The sequence below is a fragment of the Diceros bicornis genome, chromosome 4, assembly GCF_020826845.1.
Source record: "Diceros bicornis minor isolate mBicDic1 chromosome 4, mDicBic1.mat.cur, whole genome shotgun sequence".
In the NCBI taxonomy this organism is placed as follows: Eukaryota; Metazoa; Chordata; class Mammalia; order Perissodactyla; family Rhinocerotidae; genus Diceros; species Diceros bicornis.
Window position 1 is genome coordinate 62,221,811 of NC_080743.1, and position 26,666 is coordinate 62,248,476.

Here is a 26,666-nt window from a genome sequence, read left to right on the forward strand (position 1 = left end):
CCTGAGAGTGTTGGGGGTGCTGAGGATCTGTCTGCCTACTCTGAGGTGTTCATGGACCTTTTGTGGAACTCCTCGTCAACAAAGAGGTGCGTGGAAACCACACTCACTCATGTCAACACATTCTCCACTCCACCACACCCCACCCCACCCCTACTTCCCCGCAGGCATGCTGAACTGAGAAGGGGTGTGGTAGCCAGCTGGAGGGGAACGCCAGCCGGCCTCTGATAGAAGGGGCCCATGCTACCAGAGGGGAGGGCGATACATCTTCCTTGGCCATTAGACTTTCAGTGCCGGTGCCGGCCACCCATGATCTGTCTCTCCTGAAGCTGGTCAACCACAAAAGCAATTACCACCACCACGACCAGGCACTCAAGGAGACAGGCAAGAACACTTGCTGACTGGGGTGGGTTCTTCTTGGGTCTGGTGGCAATACTAACCTCTCCTCAGCACCACATGACCAAGCTCCTTAATTTTTATGGGTTAAAGTAGAAGCGAAGGAGCGACCCATGGGTCTGAGATGCAGAAGACACAGCCCAGGTACCAGGGGGACTTATTCTTTTTTTTTTTTTAATTTGTGTTTTTGTTTTGTTTTGTTTTGTTTGTTTGTTTGTTTTGTCTTGTGAGGAAGATCGGCCCTGAGCTAACATCTGCCAATCCTCCTCTTTTTGCTGAGGAAGACTGGCCGTGGGCTAACATCCATGCCCATCTTCCTCCACTTTATATGGGACGCCGCCACAGCATGGCTTGACAAGCGGTGCGTCGGTGTGCGCCTGGGATCCGAACCAGTGAACCCCGGGCCACTGCAGTGGAGCACACGCAATTAACTGCTTGTGCCACCGGGCCGGCCCGGAGGACTTATTCTTAGAGAGGGCTGAGCACAGTCCCTAATTCTAAGCAATGGAAAAGCTTTTGGGGGAAGAACTCTTGGCTTGAGACTCCAGAGCCAAGTGCATGTGAGGTGGAGTAAAGAGGATACCTGATATGATGCTTCTACGAGGAAGGGTTAACAATGGGGTTGAGCAAAGAGGTTTTTCTCCCAGAAAAATACTAATATCTTCCAGGCAAATGGTCAAATGCTCCTTAGGGTAACCTAAGCCTAACTGGATGTGAGTATGGATTTTCAAAACCCTGCCTCTTTCATTTGGATTTCATTTGAAAAGGGAGTTAATTTGTTCCAAACTCAGAAAAGATTTAAAAAATGAAATAAAATTATAATTTTAGAATATGATATTTTAAAAATTTGCCAACCCACAAAGTTGGAGGAAGGTGAAGAAGAGAAAAAAGTGCTTGCTGCTTCAAATCATTTTTTTTGAGAGTAAATACTCTTCATTGCCAGAATTAGGTGAAGAGGAGGGAGAATTTTACCTAGAATTCAGGGTAGTGAGCTGTTCCATTTCAAAGATCTTCTGGAACTGATCTTCCAGTATCGCTTCATTATAGAGTTTGAGATGCTGTGAGCTCCCAATAATTTCAATATCCTGAGAGTCAATACATCCCCAATTTAAAACGGAAAATTTGGGCTTTATAATCAATTTTTAATTCTCCTTGTTTGTTCCTTTCTTCAGTTAATGCCATTAGAAATCAAGAGCCATTTATAATTTTAGTCTAGAAGATCCACAGAGAGAAGACATTCAAACTCAGGAGCCTGGACAAAGCAAAGAATAGCAGGATGAGTGTGAATTATAACGGAGGTGGTGGTAGAGGACGAAAATCAGGCCTGGGCAGATCATCTGGCATTGGGGGAATTGGGTGCCTAAAACAGCTCTTCTTTCCCAGGCTCTTGGCTCTAAGACAGCTCCCAAGATGGCTCTGCTTCTTGAACCTCCAGGTCTTCACCTCAATGGAGTCTCCTCCAAGAACCGTAGATCTTCGTGGCAGCAGTGTTGCCTCCTTTCTTAAGTCTGGCTCTCTGTTCTTATTGCCTTTTCCTTTGGTTACTTTCCAGACCAGGATGAGTAGAGTAACTAGAGTTATTAGGAGTGCAAAGAAGAAGAGAACTTTTACTAGGTAAGCAGGAGCAGATATGGCAGTGATGAGTGTGCCCTTGTCCCATAAGAAAAGTTGTGGGGAAGACATAGGTTTCTCAAGGAATTGAGATATGTGGTATAAGCAGACTGCCCACACAACCAAGAAAACACCAAGAGAATTAGGCTTGCTCTTTGTTATGTCCTAGGCATGGGTGTGGAGCTGTGGCCACTCATCTATTGATCCTTTTGCTCACATGGGTCCATTTTCCTTTGGATGTAACAGAGCAGGCAGTGAAGTGTGCTCAGCAAGGTTGAACAACTGCTACCAATGTAAACACAGTTCTAAGATGATAGTTCAATTGGCAAAACTTCTGGTTGGTGGGTGGGGCTTCTGACGCTTTATGATGTCACTTGAAAGTGAGGCTATAGTCTGAACGGATGGTTCCAGTCCAGAAACCTCTACCCTCTGAGCACCACCTCCCTTCATGTCTGGCCTCCAGATTGAAAAAGGAATTCCCCAATTACCTGTGAAGATGCCCCTTCAATCCTCTTATTTTTCTTACTTTTCATTTTGAAATAATTTTAGGTATATAAGAAGTTGCAAAGATAATACAGAGAGGTCCCATGTACCCTTCACCCAGTGTCCCCCAGTGGCTAATCTTGTGTAACTATAGTACAAAATCAAAACCAGTAAATGACATTGGAACAAATGTGCGCATATAGTTCTACGGCATTTTATCATACCTGTAGATTCTTGTGACCACCACTGAAATCAAGATACAGAACAATTCCACCACCATGAAGATCTGCTGGTGTCCACATTCCACCAGTTGGAGACAAGTGTAGAAAACTTACCTCCCATTAAGTCCCTTTACCCTCCTCCATTTATAATATAATTTCATGAAATATTCCCTCTATATACATTATAAATTCACATTTGGACAATGTTATGCTTTTTTGCTTCAACTGTCAAATATAATTTAGGAAACACAAGAGGAGAAGAAAAGTCTATTGTATTTACCCAATTTACTGTTGTTCAGCTTGGGTCATTTATATTGTTCTGCCTTAAAGTTTGCTAATTCTTTTCTTTTGTCCCCTTCATTCTGCTGTTGAGTCCGTCCATTGAGTTTTTATTTGGGTAATTATATTTTTCCGTTCTAAAATTTCCATTTGGTTCTTTATTTTTATTTGTGAGGAAGATCAGCCCTGAGCTAACATCCGATGCCAATCCTCCTCTTTTTACTGAGGAAGACTGGCCCTGGGCTAACATCCGTGCCCATCTTCCTCTACTTGATATGGGATGCTGCCACAGCATGGCCTGACAAGCAGTACATCGGTGCACGCCCGGGATCTGAACTGGCAAACCCCGGGCCGCCACAGCAGAGCACGCACTTAACCACTACCCCACCAGGCCGGCCCCGATTCTTTTTTTATATCTTCAATTTCTTCACTGAGATTTTCTATTTATTATTTGTTTCAAGTGTGTTCACAATTGCTTGTTGATACATTTTTGTTATTCTCTAAAATCTTTGTCAGATAATTCCATATCTGCATCATCTTGGTAGTGGCATCTGATGATTGTCTTTTTTTAAAGTTTGAGATTTTCCTGGTTCTTGGTATGATGTATGATTTTGATTGCGTGCTGGACATTTTGAGTGTTATGAGACTCTGGAACTTCTGTTTTAGCAGGATTCCTCTGACGTAGTGCCAGTTGTAGGTAAGAGACTTTGCCTCACTAATGCCAGGCAGGGGCAAAGGTCTAGGTTCTCCACTCAGCCTCCTGTGTCAACCTGTGGTGGGCGGGGGAGAAGTAACTGCTCACTGCTGAGTGGTTGTGGGATTTCTGACTCCCCAGGAGGCTCCTCTGACACTCTGGCAGGCATCGGGAAGGGAGCCTTGTTACCTTTGGATGGGGAGCTCATTACTTCTGCACAGGGATGAAAGTCCTTGCTCCCACTCAGTCTTTTCTGATACCACACTGGTGAGGGGTGGGGAATGGGGAAGGGTACCTCATTACAGCTGGGCAAGGGAGGAGACCTAAGGTCTCCACTTGGTCTTTGCTTATAGGGGTGGGGGTGGGGCCATGATTTTTTCCATGGTGCTTGGCTGGAGTAGGGCAGTTATAGTCTAAAATTTTTCTATCTTGCTAGATTGCCTTTTCCCTAGTCTTTTGGCTAGAGAAAGAAAGCAAGCAGGCTTTTCTTGAGACTTTATTTTGTCTCTGCCCATTGGCATTTCCAGGCTGCTTCTCCAGCACACAGTCCAGGATATGTGAGGCAAAAAGAAAACCCAGCGAACTCACTGTCATGTTGATCCTTGGGTTCCAAGGTCCCTAGTCAGCTTGTCTTCTTCTTCTCACCTTTCAGAATCTTCTCATATTGGTTTTATATAAAATGTCCAGGGTTTTTAGCTGTGCTTAGCAAGAGGAATAGGGAGAACTGAATGTACTCCAAGTGCGCCTACTCCATCTGGGTCTGGAACCTCTTGATGCCACCCCAAGATTCAGGCAGGTGATGGCAGAATGGGAGCCACAGGATTGGGAGTCCAAGGACTCAGGCTGGAGTCCAGCACTCACACTTGCCAGTACTCATGACCTTGGTTAGCTCACTTAATCTCTCTGAGCCTCCACTTACTCAGCAGAAATGGAATTACAGTAATGATATCAAATTTATAGGTTTTTATAGGACTGAAATGAGCTGATAAATGCATAATAACTTTTCAAACTATAAAATTCCATGCAAATGTAAGTTATTTTAAATAAGAACTAGGATGGAAGAGAAGTGAAGAGGGGGTGACTGGAGAATATAAGGCAGTTCAGGTTTTCTGAAGTCCGTTCTCCCAACTCTCCTATAGACTTGCAAAGATCTGTAAATGAATTACCCACTCCTCCTCCGAGATATCTATGTCAATTCCCTGGAACATGAGGATGTTACCTTATTGGGCAAAAGGTGTGATTAAGTTAAGGATCTTGAGAGGAGGAGCTTATCCTAGATTACCCCAGTGGGTGCTAAATACAGTTACATGTATCCTTCTAAGAGAGAGGAGGAGGGCATTTTGAGAGAGACAAACACACAGAGGAGAAGGGGGTGTGAAGACAGAGCAGAGAGAGATGCAGCCACAAGCCGAGGGACCACCACAGCCACTGAAAGCTGGAAAAGGCAAGGACTGGATTTTCCCCGAGAGCCTCTGGAGGGAGCATGGTGTTGACAATACCTAGATTTCGGACTTCTGGCCTCCAGAACTGTGAGGGAACAAATTTCTGTTGTTTTAAACCACCAAGTTTGGGGGCCGGCCCCGTGGCTTAGTGGTTAAGTGCGCGCGCTCCGCTGCTGGTGGCCCGGGTTCGGATCCCAGGCGCGCACCGACGTACCGCTTCTCTGGCCATGCTGAGGCCGCGTCCCACATACAGCAACTAGAAGGATGTGCAGCTATGACATACAACTATCTACTGGGGCTTTGGGGGAAAAAATAAATGAATAAATAAAATTATTAAAAAAACCCCACCAAGTTTGTGATAATCATCTAGTCCAACTCCTTTATCTAACAGATGAGGAAACTGAGTCACGAAAAAGGAAAGTGACCAAGTCACACAGTTATTGGCATCATAAGTAAAGGACTGGGATTCTGGTCTCACTCTCCTAGTTCACTGATACACGTTGTCAGGATCTTTTTTTTTCAAACCTCTTATTGAGATATAATTCACATACCACACGATTCCCCCATTTAAAGTGTACAATTTCATGTTTTTTTGTATGTTCACAGGGTTGTTCAAACATCATCACAATCTAATTTCAGAATACTTTCATCCTCCCTCAAAAGAAACCCCATACCCACTATTAGCATTCTCGTCTGTGTCTTTTATGGTTCATTGTTTCAGGCATATTGATCACATCTCCTGAGCCAAACTGGGCTCCTCAGTGCCTTATCTTCTGTACTCTTCTCCATTCCCTATTCTGCTGCTTCACTTGGGACTGTGGTTTGATTGGTTACTCCTAACTCACATTAGACGGGGTACAGACGAGTCTCTGCTGGAGCCTGGAGCTGGTCGTTTCCTTTATGCTCCCACTTGGGTTGCTGACCTGTAGGAAATGGCCCAACAACTCATCATTCCCTGAACCAACTGTTGAAGATATCCAGATTGAACTGCACTTATTTTATTTCTGGAGAGGCAGGGCCCATAAACTGAGTCACATTGAAGTGCCTGGCAGTTTGAGCTCCCCCCAGTATCTCCAGGGAAACTCCACTGACCCACCCACCACACCGTTGAGGAAAAGTTTACCATAGGCTGGGGCCAGCATCTCTGGATGACCTGGATGTCGGTGTCCGAAAGCCTAAAGAGAAAAAAAGTTTTCTTTCTTGGGGCAGAAAACTTATGGCCTCTCTCCACTGTGGCTTTCACTCCCTCCCACTCCACCCCCTGGGTACAGAGAGCACCCACTTGGATCTGCTCCTTTCTGTAAGTTTTACAGGGGTACACTCCCATGAGTGAGAGGCCTATGGTTTTCCATTGATAATTATGATGGGGTGGTGAGTCAGTCTAACTCCGAACTTCCCTGTTGTCGCTGCACACCTAAACCATATCTTCCAATATGGTCTTTATAAAGGTCAGTTTTTCCATCTGCCTCATTTCTCTATCTCCACTGGTTCAGAATTTTTGTGATGCAAAGAGTATTGTGACATATACTGGTGGGGAAAAGGGAGGTGTTATGTATTGACCACTTAAATCCCAAACGCATGAGTCCTCCATAAACTTGAGAGGTCCTGAGTTGTGACGGTTAATTTTATGTGTCAACTTAACTGGGCTAAGGGACACCCAGATAGCTGGTAAATGTTATTTCTGAGTATGCCTGTGAGAGTGTTTCCAGAAGAGATCAGCATTTGAATCAGTAGACTGAATAAAGAAGATTGCCCTCACCAATGCAGATGGGCTCATCCAATCTGTTGAGGGTCTGAATAGAACAAGGTGGAGAAAGGGTGAATTTGCTCTCTGCTTGAGTTAGGACATCCATCCTCCCCTTGGACATCAGTGTTCCTAGTTCTCAGGTCTCTGGACTCTGACTGAATTACACAACCGGCTTTCCTGGATCTCCAGCTTCCAGACGGCAGATCATGCGACTTTTTGGCCTCCGCTGTCGCATGAGCTGATTCCTATAATATATACACACACACATATACATATATACACAGATGTGTATATATCCTATTGGTTCTGTTTCCTGAAGAAACTTGATTACTACATGAGTCTTCTTACCTAGATGACAGTAACAGAATCTCAAGAGCTTCCCAGCTTCCAGTGTCTCTCACTCCTTGTTTATGAAGAGCATTTAGTTTAAATTTTTTATGGAGAGCATTTAGTTTAAATTTCTAATATGGAAGAGAGGACATTAAAGTTTACTGGGCCCTGTTAGGATACTATCCTTGGTGCTTTGACATGTTATTTTATTTAAAACAAGAACTCCGAGAGACAGTAATAGTAATCATTTCTTTCTTTCTTTATACTGGCTACTGAGCTAAGTGCTCTACCTTCGTCAGCTGGCTTAATCCTCTCAGGCAATTTACGCTCAAAGAGATTGAGTAATTTGCTCAAGGTCATGCAGGAGTTTGTTCTAGAACCAGGCATTCAGCTTCAGATTTTTTTTTTTAATCTAACTCCTTGCTCTTTTTATGCCAATGCTCTTTCTGTTGTAGTGTCATTCTCATTTCTTTAAGAAACATGGAGTATTTTTAATCTATCTTGCATCAATGCAGACTCATTCTTAGCAGCTTGTAACGCCCTCTACTGACCACGTGCTTCATCAGTTCAGCCAGTGTTTACACTTAAGGGGGAAAACTTGACTCCCACATACCACCTTGCCCTCCCATGGCTCCCTTTTCTGCCTGTGAAGAATTCCTTCCACCTGCAACATCTCCCTTTCTGTTCTTTAAGCTCTCTCCTTTTAACCCTGCTAAAACAGGCCTTTTTGCAGGTAGTCTTCACTGTTGGAAGCTGCTACATTCTGATCACCCTAAATCAATATTCGCTCAGTCCTTTAAGTTTGTTCATTTGTTCTTTCATTAATTCATTCATTTACTCGAGCCCAAATATTTATGGAGCATCTATTTTGCAAGAGACTGAGCCAGGAGCTCTGGGAGAAACAATGATAAATCAGAGGTGAAATTTTGGGGAACTTACATGATCACATATGGTGGGGTTGTCAGGCTGAAGTAGGGACGATACCATGGTCCTTCACTAGTCTAGGCACACTTGAAGGAATAAGAGGGAAAAACAAACATGTATGCAATGCTGCATTCAAAAACCGTTGTCAGGTGTGTGTATATTGTCTCACTTAATGTCCAGGGGCCACAGTGTTCTTCCCTCCAGCTGTGCTCTGGGCACATCCCTTTTGGCCTAAGTGTTCTTTCTTTCTCTCAGACTCTCTCTCTCTCTCACTCTGAGTCTCTCTTTCTCTCTCTCTCTCCTGTGTTTGTAATGTCTTTCTGATGATTCTCCTTAGCATAGAAATATTAATATTATTATTAATAATACTGTTTTTGAGCACTTCCTATGTGCCAGGCAGATCTTATATGTTGTAGGCTGTGTAATGGCTCCTCAAAGACGTCACAGAACATGTGGATATATTTTCTTACATGGTAAAAGGGACTTTGCAGATACGATTAAGTTAAGAATTTTGAAATGGAGAAATTATCCTGCGTTATCTGGGTGGGTCAGATGTAATCACAAGAGTCCTTTTAAGAGTCAGACAGAATGACAATGTGACAACAAAAGCAGAGAGAGAGAGAGAAAGAGAGAGCGCTATTGGAAGATGCTACATTGCTGGCTTTGAAGATGGAGGAAGGGGCCATAAGCTGAAGAATATAGGCAGCCTCTAGAAGCTAGAAAAGGCAAGGAAACAGATCCTCCCCTAGAACCTCCAAAAAGAATGAAGCATTGCCAACCCACTTTAAGACCTCTGATTCCAGAACTTTAAGATAATAAATTTGTGTACTGCTGAGTCACTAAGTTTGTAGTAATTTGTTACAGCAACAATAGGAAACTAATATACCAAGCTAAGTCTTTCTTATCTTTCAAAAAACAAAACAAAACAAAACGTCCCTCTGTTCATCCTCTGTTCTCTCCTTTCCATCAAAGCCAAGTTTCTTGAAAAGTGCCCCGTCTCCATCTCCTTCCACCCACACTTGCTCCTAAACCCACTTTGATCTGGCGTCCATCCCCACCACTCAATCAGTTTTCCCCAGGGCCAAAAACAACCTCTTCATCCCAAATATATGAGTACTTTTCAAATTTCATCTTAATGTATCGGAACTGACCAATTCCTCTTTCTTGAAACCCTTTTGTCCTCTTAGCTTTGGTGAGAGCACGCCTGCACAATTTTCCTCCTACCTCAGTCCTCCTTCTTAGCCCCTTACATCCTGTTGTTCTTTTGTATGTTTCGTGTTTCCCCAGAGTCCACCCTCAGTCTTTTTATCTTTGGAAATCTTCTCTGGGTTATCTCATCCATTCTCATGGTTTCAGTAACAACCTATAAGCCAATGACTCTGTAACCTGTATCTTTACTCAGATCTCATTCCTTATTCCAGACTCATAAATCTAACTGCCCATTATCTTGCCTAGTTGACCCTTTAACTGTACCACAGTCATCTCAAACCCTCACAGCCAGATTCATCCTAATTATTCTACTCTTTCAACACTGCTTCTCCTCTGTACTCAACCTCCAAAATAAGAAACCTGGGAGTCATGCTAGACTGCTCTTTCTTCCTGACTCCTGCACTTACTCACTTTCAATGTACTGTCAGTTCCTCTTTCGAAATATCCCTCACATCCATCCCCTCCTTCTTATCCCTATCCTTCTACCTTACATCAAACTTTCATTTCCTGCTTCTTATCAGTTCTTGCAGTAGTTTACTAACTGGTCTCCTTACCTCTAGTAGTCTTATTCCTTTATGATTTATTCTATTCAATGTTAACAGAGTAATATTCATAAATAAGTCAGACCACCTTACTTCTCAAAATCCAACATCTGGATCCCTGTTACCTTTAAGATAAAGTTCAAATGCCACCACATGGTATATAAACTCTTCATTCATGTTGTCCTTCCACACCTCCCTGCTTAGTCTCTTTTTCTATCACACTTTGCCAAGCATCTTATCCTCCTTTATGAAAGACAATTTACATTGACCTCAAGAACCAGATAGCAAAGCAGTGAAGGGCAGAGGCTCTGGACGCAAACTTCCTGGTTTGAGTCTTGGCTTTATCACTAAGTGAACTGTGATCTTGTTCAGTATGTTTACTTAACTTCTTCATGCCTCAGTTTCTTCATCTATAAAATGGGGTTTATCATAGTAACTATTTCAAAGGGTTGTTGTGAGAATCAAATGAGGTAATACTTGTCGAGTTCTTAAGAGTGGTGTCCGGGACAGGGTCAGTGCTCAGCAAAGATTTGCTTCTGTTATCCCGTGACCTCTGTGCCTGGTGTTTACTCTGCCTGCAATCCTGCATCTCTCTCCTCCCCCTTCCCTGCTTGGTCAACTTCTCCTTTAAGGCTAAGCCAGTGTTATTTTCCTTGGGAAGCTTCCCCTGACCTCCACCACCTCCAGGCCGTAAATGCATAACTCTATCATGGTTCTTAGTGCTGAAACTTTTTTCCCTCACTAGATTGTAACTTGAGAGCAGGAATTGTGTCTTTATTGTAGTATCACCAGAAACTAACATATAAATATTGTTCAATATATATTTGTTGGATGAACAAGTGAATGTGATATTCTGGGTAAGTTCATGTTGTAGTTAATCCAGGAACTTGGTTCTTCAGACAAAAATGCTGCCCCATTTTAAAGGAGAGAACAGACAATTCAGGGCAGGGGGTATGGGGAAGATCTTAGGTCTGGAACTGCTTCCTGGGAACAATATCTTATTTCTTTCCAGGGCTCTGAAGGCCAAGAGGCATTTTTCCACAGGCCTGTGGCACAACCTGTCCTTTCTGCTCCATTGTGGGGGTGTGGAGAGGAAGGGTAAGGAGAGAAGGAAGGAATGGCTCTAGCTCTGAGATCTCTACCTAGCGTCTGACATATGCTTACTTCAGGGAAACTGTTCTTCCTTCATCCTGTCCCATTAGCCTCAAGGGCCCCAGCCTGACATACATTAAAGCTCCCTCAGCCCTTCTAGGGCAGTTAATAGTAGTTTGTTGAACAAATGAAGAGACATCACATCCAGAGGCTGTGGTGTATTAGGAGAAGTCATAATTTTCCTTCTATTACAGTCAAATAGTGGAAAGGGAGCTCCTGCTGGACTGAGTCACACTTTTAATCAACTGGGAAAAGGATTCTGGGCTTGTCAGGAATGGAGCAAAAAGTTTAAGGTAATATCCCATCCTTGGTTGTCTCACAATTTCCTCTTTTACGAACATTGCAAATGCTTACAGGGTAGGTTGATCAAATAAAACTAATTTATAAAAGTGCACGCAGATTCTAATACAGCACTTTAGATGTTTCAAAGATGCTCTACCAACATAATCTGATGTGTGTGGCAGGAAGAGCACAATAGTTCTCAGGGAGTAGGCAGCAGCAGGTATAGGGGCATCTCATCAGGACCCTAGGCTTTTTCAAATCACACAGACTCCTCCCCAACACCATATGAATCATTTGTTCATCTATTTAGCCAACAAATATTGAGTGTTTGCTGTGTACAATCTTTACTCATTTTGCACTAAGAGTACAAAAATGAGCACTACTGACACTGTCCCAGCCCTCATGGGACTTAGTCTCATGGGGGAAGATAGACTATCAAGAGCCATGTGGAATATAATGTGGTAAGTGCTATGATAAGGGAGGCACGGGGAGCTGTGGAGTGGTAGATCAGTCTCCTGCCTTAGGCTTGGTGGTGTTAGGATCTCTTCCTGGTAGTGATGATTCTACACTGATACCTAACAGATGAGGAGGAGTTAGTCACAGAAAGAGGAGAAAAAGAGAAGGTGTCAAGGTGTGTGACAAGTGTTTTGCGCAAAGGAGACAGCATCTGTGTTGCAGGATAAGTAGGACTTAATTTATACCCTGGAATTGTCAGTTAGGATGCCAAACTGACACGTAACATCGAAAAGTGGCAAGTCAGTTCTGGTACCCCAGTCGTGGTACCCCATCAGTACTCCAGTACCCCATCCTCTACCTCTGCAGGAAATTAATAAAACATGGTGTGGAGGTGAAAAGAGAAAGGGAATTGATGGAGTCACGATTCAGTCACCAACCAAGGGATCGAGTGTCGTGCGTTTTGTTGTCACTTCCCCAAAGTGAGGAGTTTCCAAGAGAACCAATCATAGAAATTCGTGGGTTGGCAAGGAGAGACTGACATCTCAGTCCCTGGTTAGATATCTGCAGATGAACTTGCTGATTTGTTCTGTGATTCCTGGAGGAAGGAGAGGGTGGACAGGGAAAGAGCTGTCATTCCTGCAACAAGGATGTGTGTGTTTCCTGTAAGTCAAATGAACAGTGTGGAAATCAACAGGGCTTGAGCCATCTTGCTGGTTCTCCTTCCAAGAAAAGTGGTAGCCAGGGGAGCCTAGTTATACCACCAAGGATCTGAGGACTTGTGAGAAGCAGTTAAGCTGGAGCAGATTTCCCATCAAGGGATTGTGCAATGGGGAGAGCTCCCAGGAAGCTAACCCACGTACCCATAAAAGCTAGTATATGGGCACCTTCCAAATGGAAAGTGTCCATGACCAGTGAGCCTCAGCCTGAGAGGCAGATAAGCAACAGGTGATTGTAATTACATGTCCATTAGGTAAAAGGACTTTTTGCCCTTCCTCCTCCACCCTCCCCCATCCTTCCTTCAGGTCCCAGAATAACAAGTAGTTTACATTAGTGCAAGAGACAGTTCTATTAAAGGAGAGAATGCACCATTTCCCCAAACCAAGTCCGAAGACTGAAACCTAGCTCACACTGAGGGGAAGGAGTGTAAAACTTGACGCGAGATTGAGGTTTTAAAGTGGACTACACTAGACTGCACTTGTAATAACTAAATGAACAGAAAGCTCCAGAATCTGTCAGAGCCAGAAACGGAGAACTGAATATGGTGGAAGGCACTGGTTACAACCACCTCAAGATTGTGTTCAGCAGAGTTCAGACTGTTCATTCAATTGTTTCTATACATAAAAAGCCCTTGAGGTAAGAGGCAGCCTGGTGTGTTGAAGGAACTAATAATATTTGAAGATGATTGGAACACAGAGAGAGAGGGGGTTGTAGTAGTAGGAAGAGGCCAGGAGATGAAAACCTTAAGGTGTTTGTACTTTATTCCAACACAAAGGGGCGCCACGGTGTGTTTTAATGATCACATTTGCATTTTAGAATGATCCAACAGGGGTGAGGTGGAGACTGGAGACAGGGAAATCATTTAAGCAAGAGATGATGGTGATCTATGAATGGCAGTAGGGACAGAGAAAAGTGGTGAGATGGGAAGATATTTAGGTAAAGAGTTATCAGGAATTGCTGATAGAGAGAAAAGCCAGTGCAGCTTCTTTTCCCTGCCTCTCCGTCCAGCTGACCCCAGCAATGCTGTCCCATTTTCAGTTCCTGCTCCCACTTCATTCGAGGCTGGACCCATGCCCAGCTCAGCTTCTTTGTTCTCTGGGCCATGGGACTCCAGGAGGCGGCTTGGCCTGGACAGTGCTGCCCCCTGTGGCCACCACCGGTACCGTTTCCACAGTCCCCCCAGCCGCGTGAGGAGGCAGGCTGCACCTCAAGCGGCATCCTGGTTTCACAGATGAGGCCGAGGTCCCGACGTTTAAGTGACTTTTCCATTGTACCACAGCTGGTTTGTTACCAAGTATAAATTTCAACTCCAGCTCTGGGACTCTCTTATTAACACTTCACTGCTGCATCCCGAAGTTAAACAGTAGAAAGAAAAGGAAGGCAAAAAAAGACAGAATTAACCAAAATGCAATGCCTTATACACAATGGAAAAACTAGAGACCCACGACCAGGTGTCCACTCTGTCTTAAAGTGGGCGAGTATCTTAGGCCAAGGACCGCCCCCCCCCCGGAGGGCAACTGCGCATGCGCTCCAAACCCGAGGCCCGCCCCGAGAAGGGGGAAAAGCGCATGCTCCAAGTCCGAGACCCGCCGCGGAATAGGTGGGGCAGTGCGCATGAGCCCCAGGTCCGAGGCCCTGCCAGGAACAGGTGGCTAAGGGGCCTAAAAGGAGTGGATTGGCTCTATCGATCCGCCTAAGCCACCCACGTTCCGTTAGTTTTACCTATACCATGGAAGGTCCCTTCCTTAGACCTAAGACAGATGCGTTGCGGTCTCGCTTTAAGCACCACACTTTTGGATCCCCCGAGGGTCAAAATGAACGAGTCACCAGACCAGAAGCCCCCAATCCTCCAGAGGCTTTTCCGGGGCAGAGGAAATTGGCGAAGCCCATTGGCTAGTGGGGATCGGAAGGGGCCAGGTCACTCGCCCTGCGCGTGGGGCACTATGGGTGTTGTAGTTCAGGGGGCCGCGGTCCAACCTTATGGAGATAAATCTTTGAGGCCAGTGGGCTGAGCTGGCACAGAGAAGTTGCTTGCACAGGAGACCTGGGTGTGGAGTGGTTGCGTCGGTGGAGCTTTGTTCTGCCATTTCTCTTTCGGGTGAGACCTCACTCTTTTTGTCTCGCCGTCAAGGGCCTTCAGTTCCTCCCATACCTTAACGGGCTTCCCTCTTTATAAGCCCTCGTCCCTTCCTCCTTATCCCCATTGCCTCTACCTTAGTTCACACTTTCATTTCCTGGTCCTTATCAGTTCTTGCAATAGTTTACCAATTGGTCTGCTTACCTCTAGTAGTCTTATTCCCTTATGATCTGTGCTATTCAGTGTTAACAGAGTAATATACACAAATAAATCAGACCATGTTACTCCTCAAAATCCATCATGTGGGTCCCTGTTACCTTTAAGATAAAGTTCAAATGCCACCACGTGGTATGTAAACTCTTCGTTCATGTTTTCCTTCCACACCTCCCTGCTTATTCTCTTCCTATCACACCTTCCTATGCATCTTACTTATACTCCTTTACAAAAGACAACTTACATCGACTTCAAAGTGGTGAAGGGCAGAGGCTCTGGACTCAAACTTCTTGGTTTCAGTCTTGGCTTCATCACTTAGTAAGTAAACTGTAATCTTCAATATATTTACTTAAGCTCTCCATGCCTCAGTTTCTTCATCTATAAAATAGGGCTTATCACGGTACCTATTTCAAAGGGTTGTTGTGAGAGTCAAATGAGGTAATACTTGTCGAGTTCTTAGAGTGGTGTCCAGCACAGGGTCAGTGCTCAGCAAGGATTTGATTCTGTTATCTCTTGACCTCTGTGCCTGGTGTTTACTCTGCCTGCAATCCTGCACCTCTCCCCTCCCTCTTCCCTACTTGGTCAACTTCTCCTTTAAGGCTAAGCCAGTGTTATTTTCCTTGGGAAGCTTCCCCTTACTTCTACCACCTCCAGGCCATAAATGCGTAACTCTATCATAGTTCTTAGTGCTGAGACTGTTTTTTCCAACACTAGATTGTAACTTGAGAGCAGGAATTGTGTCTTTATTGTATTATTACCAGACACTAGCATATAAATATTGCTCAATATATATTTGTTGGATGAACAAGTGAATGTGATATTTTGGGTAAGTTTATGTTTTAGTTAATCAAGGAACTTGGAGCTGGCTTGTAGAATGAAAGGATTTTTTTTAATTTACAGAGCAATGTAACGTAAATGTAAATTTACATTTACAGAGCATCTATTATGTGTAAGCCACTGTGTGTATAGTGTATAGCGTGGAGTCTACAGAGATAATAAAACATAGTCCTTAACTTTGAACAATCCACACTCTAGAGAAACTGGAGAATGGTCTACTTAAGGATATTTTATTCAATTGTGGCTCAGTAAAAGTTCTTAAGTCTGAAGAGGTAGAGTCAACTCTTGTGTATTTGGGATGTAGAATCATTTTTCCCACTTGACATACTTTTCAACTGGCTTCTTTGCTACTCTCTCAGCTCTGGGACCACCTTCCCATGATGTCCTTGTGCAGAAGGATGAGCCTAACCAGGCAAGTAAGACACAAAAGAAACAAAGAAGCCTACCTGTGGATTATCTCTGCTATTCTCTCTAGCGACACCAGTAGTCAGAATGTACCACTACAACTTATTTTTGTCCGTTCTGCAGATTGTGAAGGGTGAATATAATTCACTCACTTACTTACTCATGCTCACTTACATATGTGTTATGGATTTTTTTCTGTTGATTTGCTTGTGTTTCTCTGTTCTTCCCTGAATCTGGCCAAAGTACTTTCCAGAGGCTCGACTAGCACACTGACTTGAGCCACAAAGTTAAAGAGCCAGCTGAGAACATGAAGCCAGCCTCCTAGGTCTTCAGTGGGGCTTTCTTGTTCTTAAGGTGGGAGATCATTCTCTTTGGGGCTGGGAATCCTTCCTAACCTCAGAAATCTTAGTTCTAAGACCCTCTGTCAGAATCTCAGGCATTCTGTTACCTGGAAGTGGCTAATTCTGTGAGCACCCAAATTATACACTCTATGATTATTGGCTGTAGCTTCAGCTGTGTTCCTAGAGACAAAACCTGATTGTTCTGCCTGGTGAGCTCCAGAGCTGGGCCAGAACAGCTACTGCAGACACAAATGGGGAAGAAGCAGTGGCGCTGCTCAGGAATCTCTACAAGCAGCAGAGCAGGCTCAGGCAATGGCTAAGACATAAAAGCCCTTCCCATCATGTATCTTCGTGTCTACTGGCAACAGGCCCTGAATTAGTTGTCTATCATGCTGTCTCTCTCCTGCCTTTTTGCAGCCACACTCATTAAAAGTCAAGATTCTTAAGCTCTACTTTCCCTTCCATCTTCTGCCCATGGTAATCAGGCTCACAGCCCTGTCATTAAAAAAAAAACTGCTCCAATAAAGTTTACATCTAATTAAATCTAATTTGCCAAATTCAGTGGACTCTTCAGCTCATCTTACTAGGGACTTACATCTTACTTACTTCTTGCAGGATTTCTCAGTGTTCACTACCTAGTAAGTAAACTGTGGTCTTGTTCAATATATTTATTTCAGCTCTCCATGCCTCAGTTTCTTCATCTATAAAATAGGGTTTATCATAGTACCTATTTCAGAGGGTTCTTGTGAGAGTCAAATGAGGTAATACTTGTTGAGTTCTTAGAGTTCCTTCACCAGTTCCTTTACCAGTTCTTGGTTCTCCTCCTTTGACTCTCACCGTTTCCTCTTGGGCCATTTGGATATTGCCAGTCCATCAAGTGTTTATGTTTTTCAGGATTCTGTCCTTAATCTTCTCACTGTACACACTCTTTCTGGGTAAACTTTCCCCTCCCTTGCCATTTATTAATTACTGATTTCCAAACCTACAACCTCTGCCCTGATGTCTCCCCCTGGCTCCTGTTGATTCATAGCAGAATGAATTCTTTTAGGTTTCTACCTTAATTCTGACCTATGCTGTGTCTCATCTAAATTACTGCTTTTACTTCTCTCTCTGGTCTCCTTGCCTCCAGTCTCAACCCCTTCCAAGGCATCCAGTTCACTATCACCAGAGTAATTGTCACTAACCACAAATGCGACCATGTCTCCTACTTAAAACCCCTCAGTTGGTAACTCCTTAGTTGGCATTCTAGGCACCCCCCTTTCCCCTCCCCCACTCTGACTCCTGTTTACCTCAACATTTTTATCTTCCATAGTACCCTTCCTCACTTGATGGTCCAGAAATGTGAAATTTGCAATTCCCTGACTATATTGTTTTATTTTTCTGAGTGTTGTTCTCTTTGCCCAGAATGCTCTTTCCCTTAATCCTTGCCTTTCTACAGTTGCTGGTCTTTCCCAGCCCCGCTGGAGGAATATATCTTCCAAGAAGCTTTAACTGCCCTCCTCTCTTCCCCATGATAGATGAGTTTCCTTCCCTATGTTCTATCAAAACAAAAACACATTACTGTGTTTAATAATCTCTTTCTAGCTACTAGATTTTAGGTCCTGTGAAGGTGGTCCTGTGAAGGGCTATCTTCATGGTATTTAAGAGTACAGGCCCTGGACTCAGTCAGGCCCAGGTCTGAATTCCAGCTCTGCCACTTGTTCGCTGTAAGTCTTTAGACCAGTCACATAACTCATTGGGCCTGTTTCCTCTTCAGTTAAATGGTCATAATTTTATTCATCTTTGTGTCCCCAGCTTCTGGCAGCAGGCTTAATGCACTCAACTTGGTTTTCTTTTTGTAGATTTTTCCACATTCCTTGCTCCTTTACTGTTCATACAGGTCCAGGACTGCTGACTCTTGGTTCTAACAGCAGTAGGCCTGACATGAGGGAGTGATGTGTAAGTGTATCTGTCTGTATTTGAGACAGAGAGAGCGAGAATGAATGTATGAGTAGGTTATATCCCAAGCTCAGTCTTGCTCCATTTGATTGTTACAAGTGGATGATGTGTGTCTAATTAGGGTCGTAAGTTAGGGTTGTTGTGGCAGTGGGAGTGAAGAGCAGGTTATGCCAAGCAAAATAAGACTGAAAAGATAAAAACTTTCAAAATATTTATACTTGCTTTTAAACACTTCCAGCTTAAAACCCACAAAAACAAGTGAATTTGAATATGATTTATTAAATTGACATCTTAAACCTAAGGTGGTTTTATTTTGATTCATAGTATGTAAACTTTAACTTTAGTCATTTACTTTTGTTTCAAACAAAACCATGAGAGTAAGAGATTTCAGAAGTCTAAGAGGTCTTTGATTTTTCTGGTAGACTGACTTTAGAGAATGGGTTAATAATATGGTAAGTTCTCATTTCAGCCTAGTTTTCAAAAAACGGTTGGTTGTATTTCCGAGAACTTCCAGAATCTGCTTATTATGTCCTTCAACGCATGAAATATGCAATAAAGCAAGTACTGTGCTCCTCTCCAAAAAAAAGATGTGGATAATGATAGCTGAAAGTTAACAGTTGAAAGTGGGCAGTGATAATGGACAATTGAAAGTTGACCATACCTCATTTTGGTTTTCTTCCTTTGTTTTGAATTCTTCAGAAGAAAAATGTTGGATTCTCATAATAATAACCTATATTTGAGGCATGTTATTCCTTATTTTTTTTACTCAAGTATGTCTGGTTAGCAGAATACTTCCAGGGTATTAGAGCATACTGAAATATTACAAGAAAGGACAGTAAATGCTCTACAGCATCCAAACTGGAAAAAGCTCAGCAACAGAAAGACAGTGAAAGATAAAGAAGCATCTCACCAAGAAAAGTGCCAGGGATTTTGCCTAAGATGCGATTGTCCCTAAGAAGTATCCCCAGGGGAATGGTTCTGTGTATGCAGTGAGTTTGGGAAGAGCTTCAGTTGGCATGCTGTCTTTTTTCAGCCTTAAGAGAATCCACTTGAAGGAGAAATTCTATATATATGTCCAATGTGGCAAAGCTTCTTTCAGAGCTTTCCTTTCATCTAGCACCAGAGTTCTCGTTAGTGAAAAAGCCTATAAGTGTACAGAGTTTGAGAAAAAGTTTGGTCACAACTCCACCCTCACTCAGCACTGAAGAAACTTATACATGTAATGACAGGGACAGTGTTCTTTTGATTCTCAGATCTCCGTGTATATCGGAGAACACACATTTTTCTGCCGTCTTTTAGGGAGAAGACCACCTGACAGAAACATCCAAGAAAATATTGAGGAGAGAAAATACTTTCTTAGGCCATCAAGAAGGATAATTGTGCGTGCTCTGCGGATGTCGGCTCATTTACCAGGAAAAAAAAATGGGGCCAATTTGAACCATGGACTCTAGGTGGCAGTTGTGTTTGAGCTGAAGAAGTTGGTCAGCCATGAATATCCCTCTGTCAGGATCGCCTCCCCACATCCCTTTACCAGTTTTTCACTCAACCTCCAATACTTGGCCCAAACATCACCCTCTCAATTTCTGTCATCCTTCCAGCTATATTAATTCTGATAGGTCTTCCCTGATAAATGTAGGTGCCCTGGGTCCAGGCATACCAAAGACCATTCCTTGTTCACCTGCCCAGTTCTTTGCAAAACCTGTTCTCTAACATGGCCTCTAGTTTTGCCAATCTTTCCTTACCCTTTTCACAATCATGTCTAAAAAACTCCTCTGGGATTCAGGAGCTAGAATTTAGATTCTTTATCACTAAATAGTTCTCCTCTATGCATTTCATTTTCACTTGAACAATGAAAGGATTGACTTAGCTAAATGCTGAAGTCACCCATAGCTCTTTTGGTAACTGGGGTTAAGTGGTGCTGCCCTCTTCATATTGGGAGTTCCCTGTGATTACACAATGTATTCTCCCAGGTGACTCATAAACTTTATTTGAGGAAAATATTTTCGGGAAAAAAACTGTATAATGGGAGGGGAGCAAGAAAGGGAAGAACAATTTTACTCAAAAGGGGAAGTGGGACCTCCTGAGTTAGTTTTATTTTAAAGGGTCTTAAAAAGTCTAACCTAAATTTTTCCTGTTGCAAAGGGCTTCATTTTATCCTCTTTCTTCTTTTAGAGCCAAGGATTCTTTCTAGGCCCCTGAACGGTTTCCCTGAATGACATGTCCATTTCAAACATAAGTACATGCAGAGAACTCTGATAAGGTGCAAGAATAGGATTAGGATTGTCATGAGCAAGCTGTAGCAGAGGGAAGTGTGTGTGTGTGTGTGTGTGTGTGTGTATGTGTGTGTGTTTGGAGAAAGGTGTAGAAGGTCAAGAGTCTGAAATAAATTTAGCTCCTCCTCCTTTTTTTCTGATCAAAATGACTATCAGGGGGAATTTTGTTCCATTTACAGGAATCCAGAGAGAACAGGAATGAGGGAAGATGAGGGAGAAGTCAAAGGGACCCCAAGGAGGCCCATTTCACCTAGAATATGTACTTCCTGTAGCTAGGGAGCATTCCTGGAATGTGCAAAGTTGCCTCTTAGGAAAGTGGTCCTGACTAGTCTCCCTCCCATTTTAGGCACTTTGACTACAACTTAGATTCTGAATCAAAATAACTTGTCCAGAGTCTCACTGCTGTAAGTGAGAGAGCAGATTAAAGAACCAAAGCCTGTCTGATAAAAATGATTGCTCTTTCCCTTACTCTCTGTTGGCAAAGGCAGTTTGGTGGTGGTGGTGGGGCGGGGTGGCGTCCATTGATATTTCTGGTACATTCCTTGAATTCCTCATTAATAGGGGAGGGTTGTCGGGATGCAGATGTGAACATGGACATGGGGGAGGCACCTGCTGAGTGAGGACATCTTGTGCTGCTTCTCGTGTCCTCCCCGCCTTATGCTGTGACCCTTGATCACGCAGACACACCCAGTGGTGACATACTCAGGCTGCAGCACCTTGACTGCATGCAGAGACACCGAGGCAAGGGAGGTACCTTGGGGCAGAGTAGGAAACCATCTTATTCCTTAGGTGTCTTAGGGGACTCTGCTGCTTTTTCTCAAATACTCCATTTTTTTTGTCTGGTCATGTGTGTGTCTGGGTTGGGTGGCTGGTGCTTAAAGAGGAAGAGACACAGTATTCTGGGATCTATGACTTCATCTGCTACTTGGTGCAGGCAGACCTACCCAGGAAATCCTCCCCCTCTTCTCTGTTTGTTGAATCTCTATTTCTGTCTTCAGAAATCTTGGGCTATCTCCTCTTCCCACTGGGAGGCCTTTGCAGACGATCTCCTGAAGACGCTTAAAGAGAATCAGCAAACTGCTTGGCTTGTTTCATTTGGTTCTTGGGATAGCAAAACCCACAGGAAACCCACTCTTTCTCTTCTTTTCACAGATATGGGGAACACACTACTTCCTGTGCTCTATTAGGCTTGGCTGTTTGGTTATAAACTGAAGTTTAGAATTGAAGTTTTTTCCTCCCTTTCCTCCCAATATATGTATATTGTATACATTTCAGAAAAATGATAAATGTGAAACAAAACAGAAATCACCTGTTTATATCTTTACTCAGAGAAAACACTTAACATTTTAGAAGTTAACATTTTAGAAATTTCCCTTCCAATAGTTTTATCTGTGCATTAAACTTAAAATCCGTGCATTAAACTTAAAAGTAATATGTGCACCTATGTTTAGTAAAACACTTTTTAATTGTAAACTTAAAAAGTTTAAACAAGGCTATGGAGGAGGAACCGAAGTGTTTGTAATAGTTGGCAAATGAGCAAATCTTTTCTTAGCGCTTTTTTCCTCCTCTAGATTCTTGGAAAATGCCAAGTGGGACTGATAAAACAGAACAGGGTTGCCAAAACTGTGAGACTATAGTATAGTAGAGTAGGAGAGCTTGAGTAAGTCTAGCATAATTGCCGTGAAGCAGCATTTTGCCCATGGTTAGGGTTTCTGTGCCTCTCATTGCATGGTTTATGGGAGGCCCACAGTGGCTAGAGGTCAGGCACAGGGTGGCCAACAGCAGTCAAGGAAGGAAGCAATATGTTACTGCCTCAGGCCTGAGGGTAGAGTGAGGCTATACACATAGGATTAATCCCAAATTTACAGGTTAGAATGGGTCTAGAACAGCACTGTCAATAAAAATATAATGGAAGGCACACAGGTTATTGAAAATTTTCTAGTAGTCACACTGAAAAGGTAAAAAGAACCAGGCACAATTAATTTTAATAATATATTTAACACAATATATCCTAAATATGAACATTTCAGCATGCAATTAATAGTTTAAAATTATTAAGGAGACATTTTACATTTCATATGTTTAAGTTTTTGAAATTGGGTATGTATTTTACACTTATATCTGAATTCAGTTAGCCATATTTCACATGCTCAGTAGCCTCATGTGGATAATGGTTACCATATTGGATAGTGCAGATCTAAAGAAAGTTGGAGTTTTGCAGTGGGAAAAGGGACAGTGTAAGTGGTTTGGGACTAAGTTTGTGAATAATGGGAAGGTACTGAAGGCCTGTTTTAATGTGCTGTTAAACTATAAGGCTGTTAAACTATAAGGCTTATGACTTAAAAAGGGCTCTAAGTACAGGGATAGACAATTTGAGGCAGTGTTGATGGTAGGCACAAACTGAGTGGCTTAAAACAACCAAATTTATCAATTTACAGTTCTGGAGTTCAGAAGTCTGAAATGAGGGTCACTGGGGGAAAATCAAGCTGTCAGCAGAGCTATGTTCCTTCTGGAGGCTCTAGGGGAGAACTGCCTTTTCCAGCTTCTAGAGACTGTCTGCATGCCTTAGCTCATGACTGCTCTGTCCAACTCCAAAGCCAACAATGTTGGGCTGAATCCTTGTGCTGCCGTCTCTCTGACTTTTCTCTGCTTCCCTCTTACTTTTAAGCATCCTTGTGGTTACATTGGGCCCATCTAGATAATACAGGATAATTTCCTTGTTTTAAGGTGAGGTGATTAGCAACCTTAATCTTATCTACAACCATAATTTCCTTTTGCCTTGTAACCTAACATAATTACACATTTTTGAGATTAGGACATGGATAGCTTTGGAGAGGCATTGGCTAAGTCTCGACACTAAAGTCTTCCAAATTTCTGTAAGCACTGACCCCATAACTCTGAGTTTCATGCATCCAATAATATAATACAATGCATACATGTGGTTTTTCGCTCACACCAACCAAACATATGTTAGTCTTTTCCAACACCACATCTCCAACTCTCCCATACCAATGGGGTATCCTACAATTCAATTCAATTCTGACACTCACTACCTGGAATTAGTGTTGGTCTCCACAGGCTTAAGGGATCAGTCTCACAAGAGTACGCTCACTTCAGATGCCAGTTGCAAGTATCATGTCCCCAGGTCCCCTCACACGTTTTTCTGACTTGGCTACAAGATCAGAGGTTCCCACACCCTCCCTTCCATTCAGGTTTGATGATTTGCTGGAATGATTTACAGAACTCAGGAAAATGCTATACTTACTATTGCAGTTTATCATCAAGCACGCAAAAGAACAGTTAGATGAGGAGGTACATAGGGCGAGGTCTGGAAGGGTCCCAAGTGCCGGAGCCTCTGTCCCCATGGATTTGAGATGTGCCACCCTCTCAGCATGTGGATGTGTTTGCAAACTTGCAAACTCCCAGATCCCTGTTATTTAGGGGATTTTATGGAGGATCACTAACATAGATGTGATTGATTAAGTCATTGGCCATTGTTGATTAACTTAATCTCCAGCCCTTCTCTCCTCCGCAGAGGTTAGGGAGTGGGGCTGAAAGTTCTAAGCTTCTAATCGAGGGTTGGTCTTTCTGGCAGCCAGCCTCCATATTAAAGCTATCTAGGAGTCTGTCAAGGGCCACCTAGTTAGAACAAAATACTCTACTATCACAGTGTCACTCAGGGAATCCCAAGGGTTTTAGGAGCTCTGTGCCAGTACCTGGGGACAAAGACCAAACATCTCTCCTACTATGCCACAGGATATAGAAATAAAGTAGCTGTTATTCATTAGCGTTTAATTTGTATCCAACTTCATACTAAGAACTTTATATACATCATCTTTTAAAACATTCACAAAAATCCTATTTATGAATACTTCCATTTTATCTAGATATTAATACTTTCATTTTAAATAAGGAAACTGAGACCACAATAAAAATAACTAAATTTTCTCAGTTACATAGCCAGTATTGTTTATGTTTTTGGCAAAAAGCCAAAAAGTTAATGACCAATTTAAAATAGGAGGAGGTCTAGCTATTTATCTTTATAAATCAAAATTTAAAAAATTGACCTCTTTGGGAACTTATACAAAAGTCACCAAACTGAAAGTGCCTGTGTGATTCCACTTGGCATTTTGTATCCTGATCACCAGCCAGGCCCCCACCCTCACCCCTATTGTTGTTCATTATGCTGTTGTCAAACCTTAAGTATGACTGTCATGACATACTATCAAGTGAATATCATACAGGTTGTCTTATCCATTTTAACTGTGTATTTAGTTACTTAAATTGAAATCCTTACTTTTCAACATTTACCTTTATTTACAGCTGATCTAGGAAATAAATCTCATATGTCATTCAATAAGTTTATTCGACAAATATTTTATTGACTGCACGAGACACGCTTTGTAATGTTCTAGATGCTGGCCGAACAACAGTGAACACAACAAGGTCCCTGACCTCAAGTTGCTTACGTTCTCATGCGGAGTGACAGACAGTGAATGGCTGAGCAAGTCAATATATAATATGATATCAGGTAACTATAGATATTATGGAGAAAAATAAAGCAGTGTGGGGAGACAGACAGTGGCAGGAGGAGGGGGCACCCTATGTAATGTGGTCAGGAAAGGCTCACAGAGGAGATGATGTTGGAGAGAGTTCTGAAGGAGGTGGGGGAATGAGCCATGCTGATATCTGGGGGGTGAGCATTCCAAGCAGTGGGAAGCACAGTGTAAAGGTCTTGAGGTGAGAATTCAATTGGTGGTTTTGAGGAACATCAAAGAGACCCATGTGGCTGTTGCTGAGTAAAGAAGAAAGGGATAGGAGGTTGAGCCAGAGAGGTATGGCAGGGGACCAGATCCTGCAGGAACATTGTAGGCCATGGTACTGGCTCTGGATTTTACTCTGCATGAGACCAGATCCATTGGAGAGCTCTGAGCAGATGAGTAATGTAATCTGACATATTTTAAAGGGCTCTCTCTGGCTAAGTCAAGAAAGAACTGTAAGATGCAAAGGTGAGGTGGACAGACCAGTGAAGAGGCTATTCAGTAGTCCAAATTAAAAGAAAATGGTGCTATGGACCACGGTAGTTGTAGTGGAGGTGATGAGAAGTGGTAGAATGTTGGATATACTTTAAATGTGGAGTTGATGGATTTCCTGATGGACTGGAAAAAAGAAAGGAGTGAAAGGATGATTCCCAGGCTTTTTGCCTGAACAACTTTGGGAACCAAAATGCCATTGATGAAGAGGAGAAAACTGACACAGGATAGGCCTTGGGAGGGGGCGAGAATCAGGAACTTTGCTGTGGGCTGCGGGCTTGGCTTTGTCTAGCACATGATAATGTACCAAATATGTGCACCATCATGATTGATCCAAACATCACAACTCTGTGAGGGGCTTTAATAATACCCACTATCTGGATGAGGAAATTGAGATTCAGGGAAGTTAAAGAGTTTTGTCCGAGTTGACACAGCTGGTGCAAGTTCGATTTGGTGTTGAGCAAGGACTTCCTGTGTGGTCTTATATGTTCTCTTAAGCTGTCATATTTGCCTCCGCTTCTCACGGTTTGCAGGACCACAATAAAACAAAATAACCGGACAAATAGATAGACAGGCCGCTAATGTCCTCACATTGCTCATGACCAGAACTTTAGCTACTTTAGCTCATCCTACACTTACTTCAAATTCTCCTCTCTTTTCTCACCTTGTGATTCATAGTCTCTCCTTGCCCTCTGACCTGATTCTGGGCACCACTCTTCAGACAATAACCTTTTACCTTGTCATGACTTCTTATAGACTGTGCTCCTTCTGAATGCACTGCAGCTTCTTGATTGGTAACTGGACATTTTAAAATACAGGCTTAATGCTCTTTTTAATATGGAATAAGTGTGTCCATTTTTACAACTTGCCTTTATAATGCAAATCTGAGTTTTTATATTCATATACAGCCTTGGAAAAAGTAAAAAAAAAAAAAAGGTTAATTTGTATACATATTTTATCCCCATAGCCACTTTGCTGGGTCTGTGCTTTGGATGGGAATGTTGACTACATTTGTAATGATCATTTTAACTTCTCATAGGTTTTACCTGATATTAGAAAGCTTAGAA

General features: G+C 42.8%; 1 protein-coding gene across 1 annotated transcript; it reads right to left on the reverse strand.

The window, feature by feature from the left end:
- Positions 1-284: 284 nt before the first annotated feature.
- On the reverse strand, positions 285-2,117 carry SMIM42 (small integral membrane protein 42). The gene is made up of 2 exons (XM_058536567.1): positions 1,837-2,117; positions 285-368 (listed from the first exon to the last, which is right to left on the reverse strand). Exons 1-2 carry the CDS (start codon positions 2,074-2,076, stop codon positions 285-287), a joined length of 324 nt encoding a protein of 107 aa, XP_058392550.1. The 5' UTR covers positions 2,077-2,117.
- Positions 2,118-26,666: the final 24,549 nt, after the last annotated feature.

Coding starts and splice junctions, on each gene's coding strand:
- SMIM42 (XM_058536567.1), bottom strand. CDS start 2,076: ATGTCTTCCCCACAACTTTTCTTATGGGACAAGGGCACACTCATCACT. Junction 369..1,836: donor TTGGAGGAGACTCCATTGAG/GTGAAGACCTGG, acceptor TGTCTCCTTGAG/TGCCTGGTCGTGGTGGTGGT.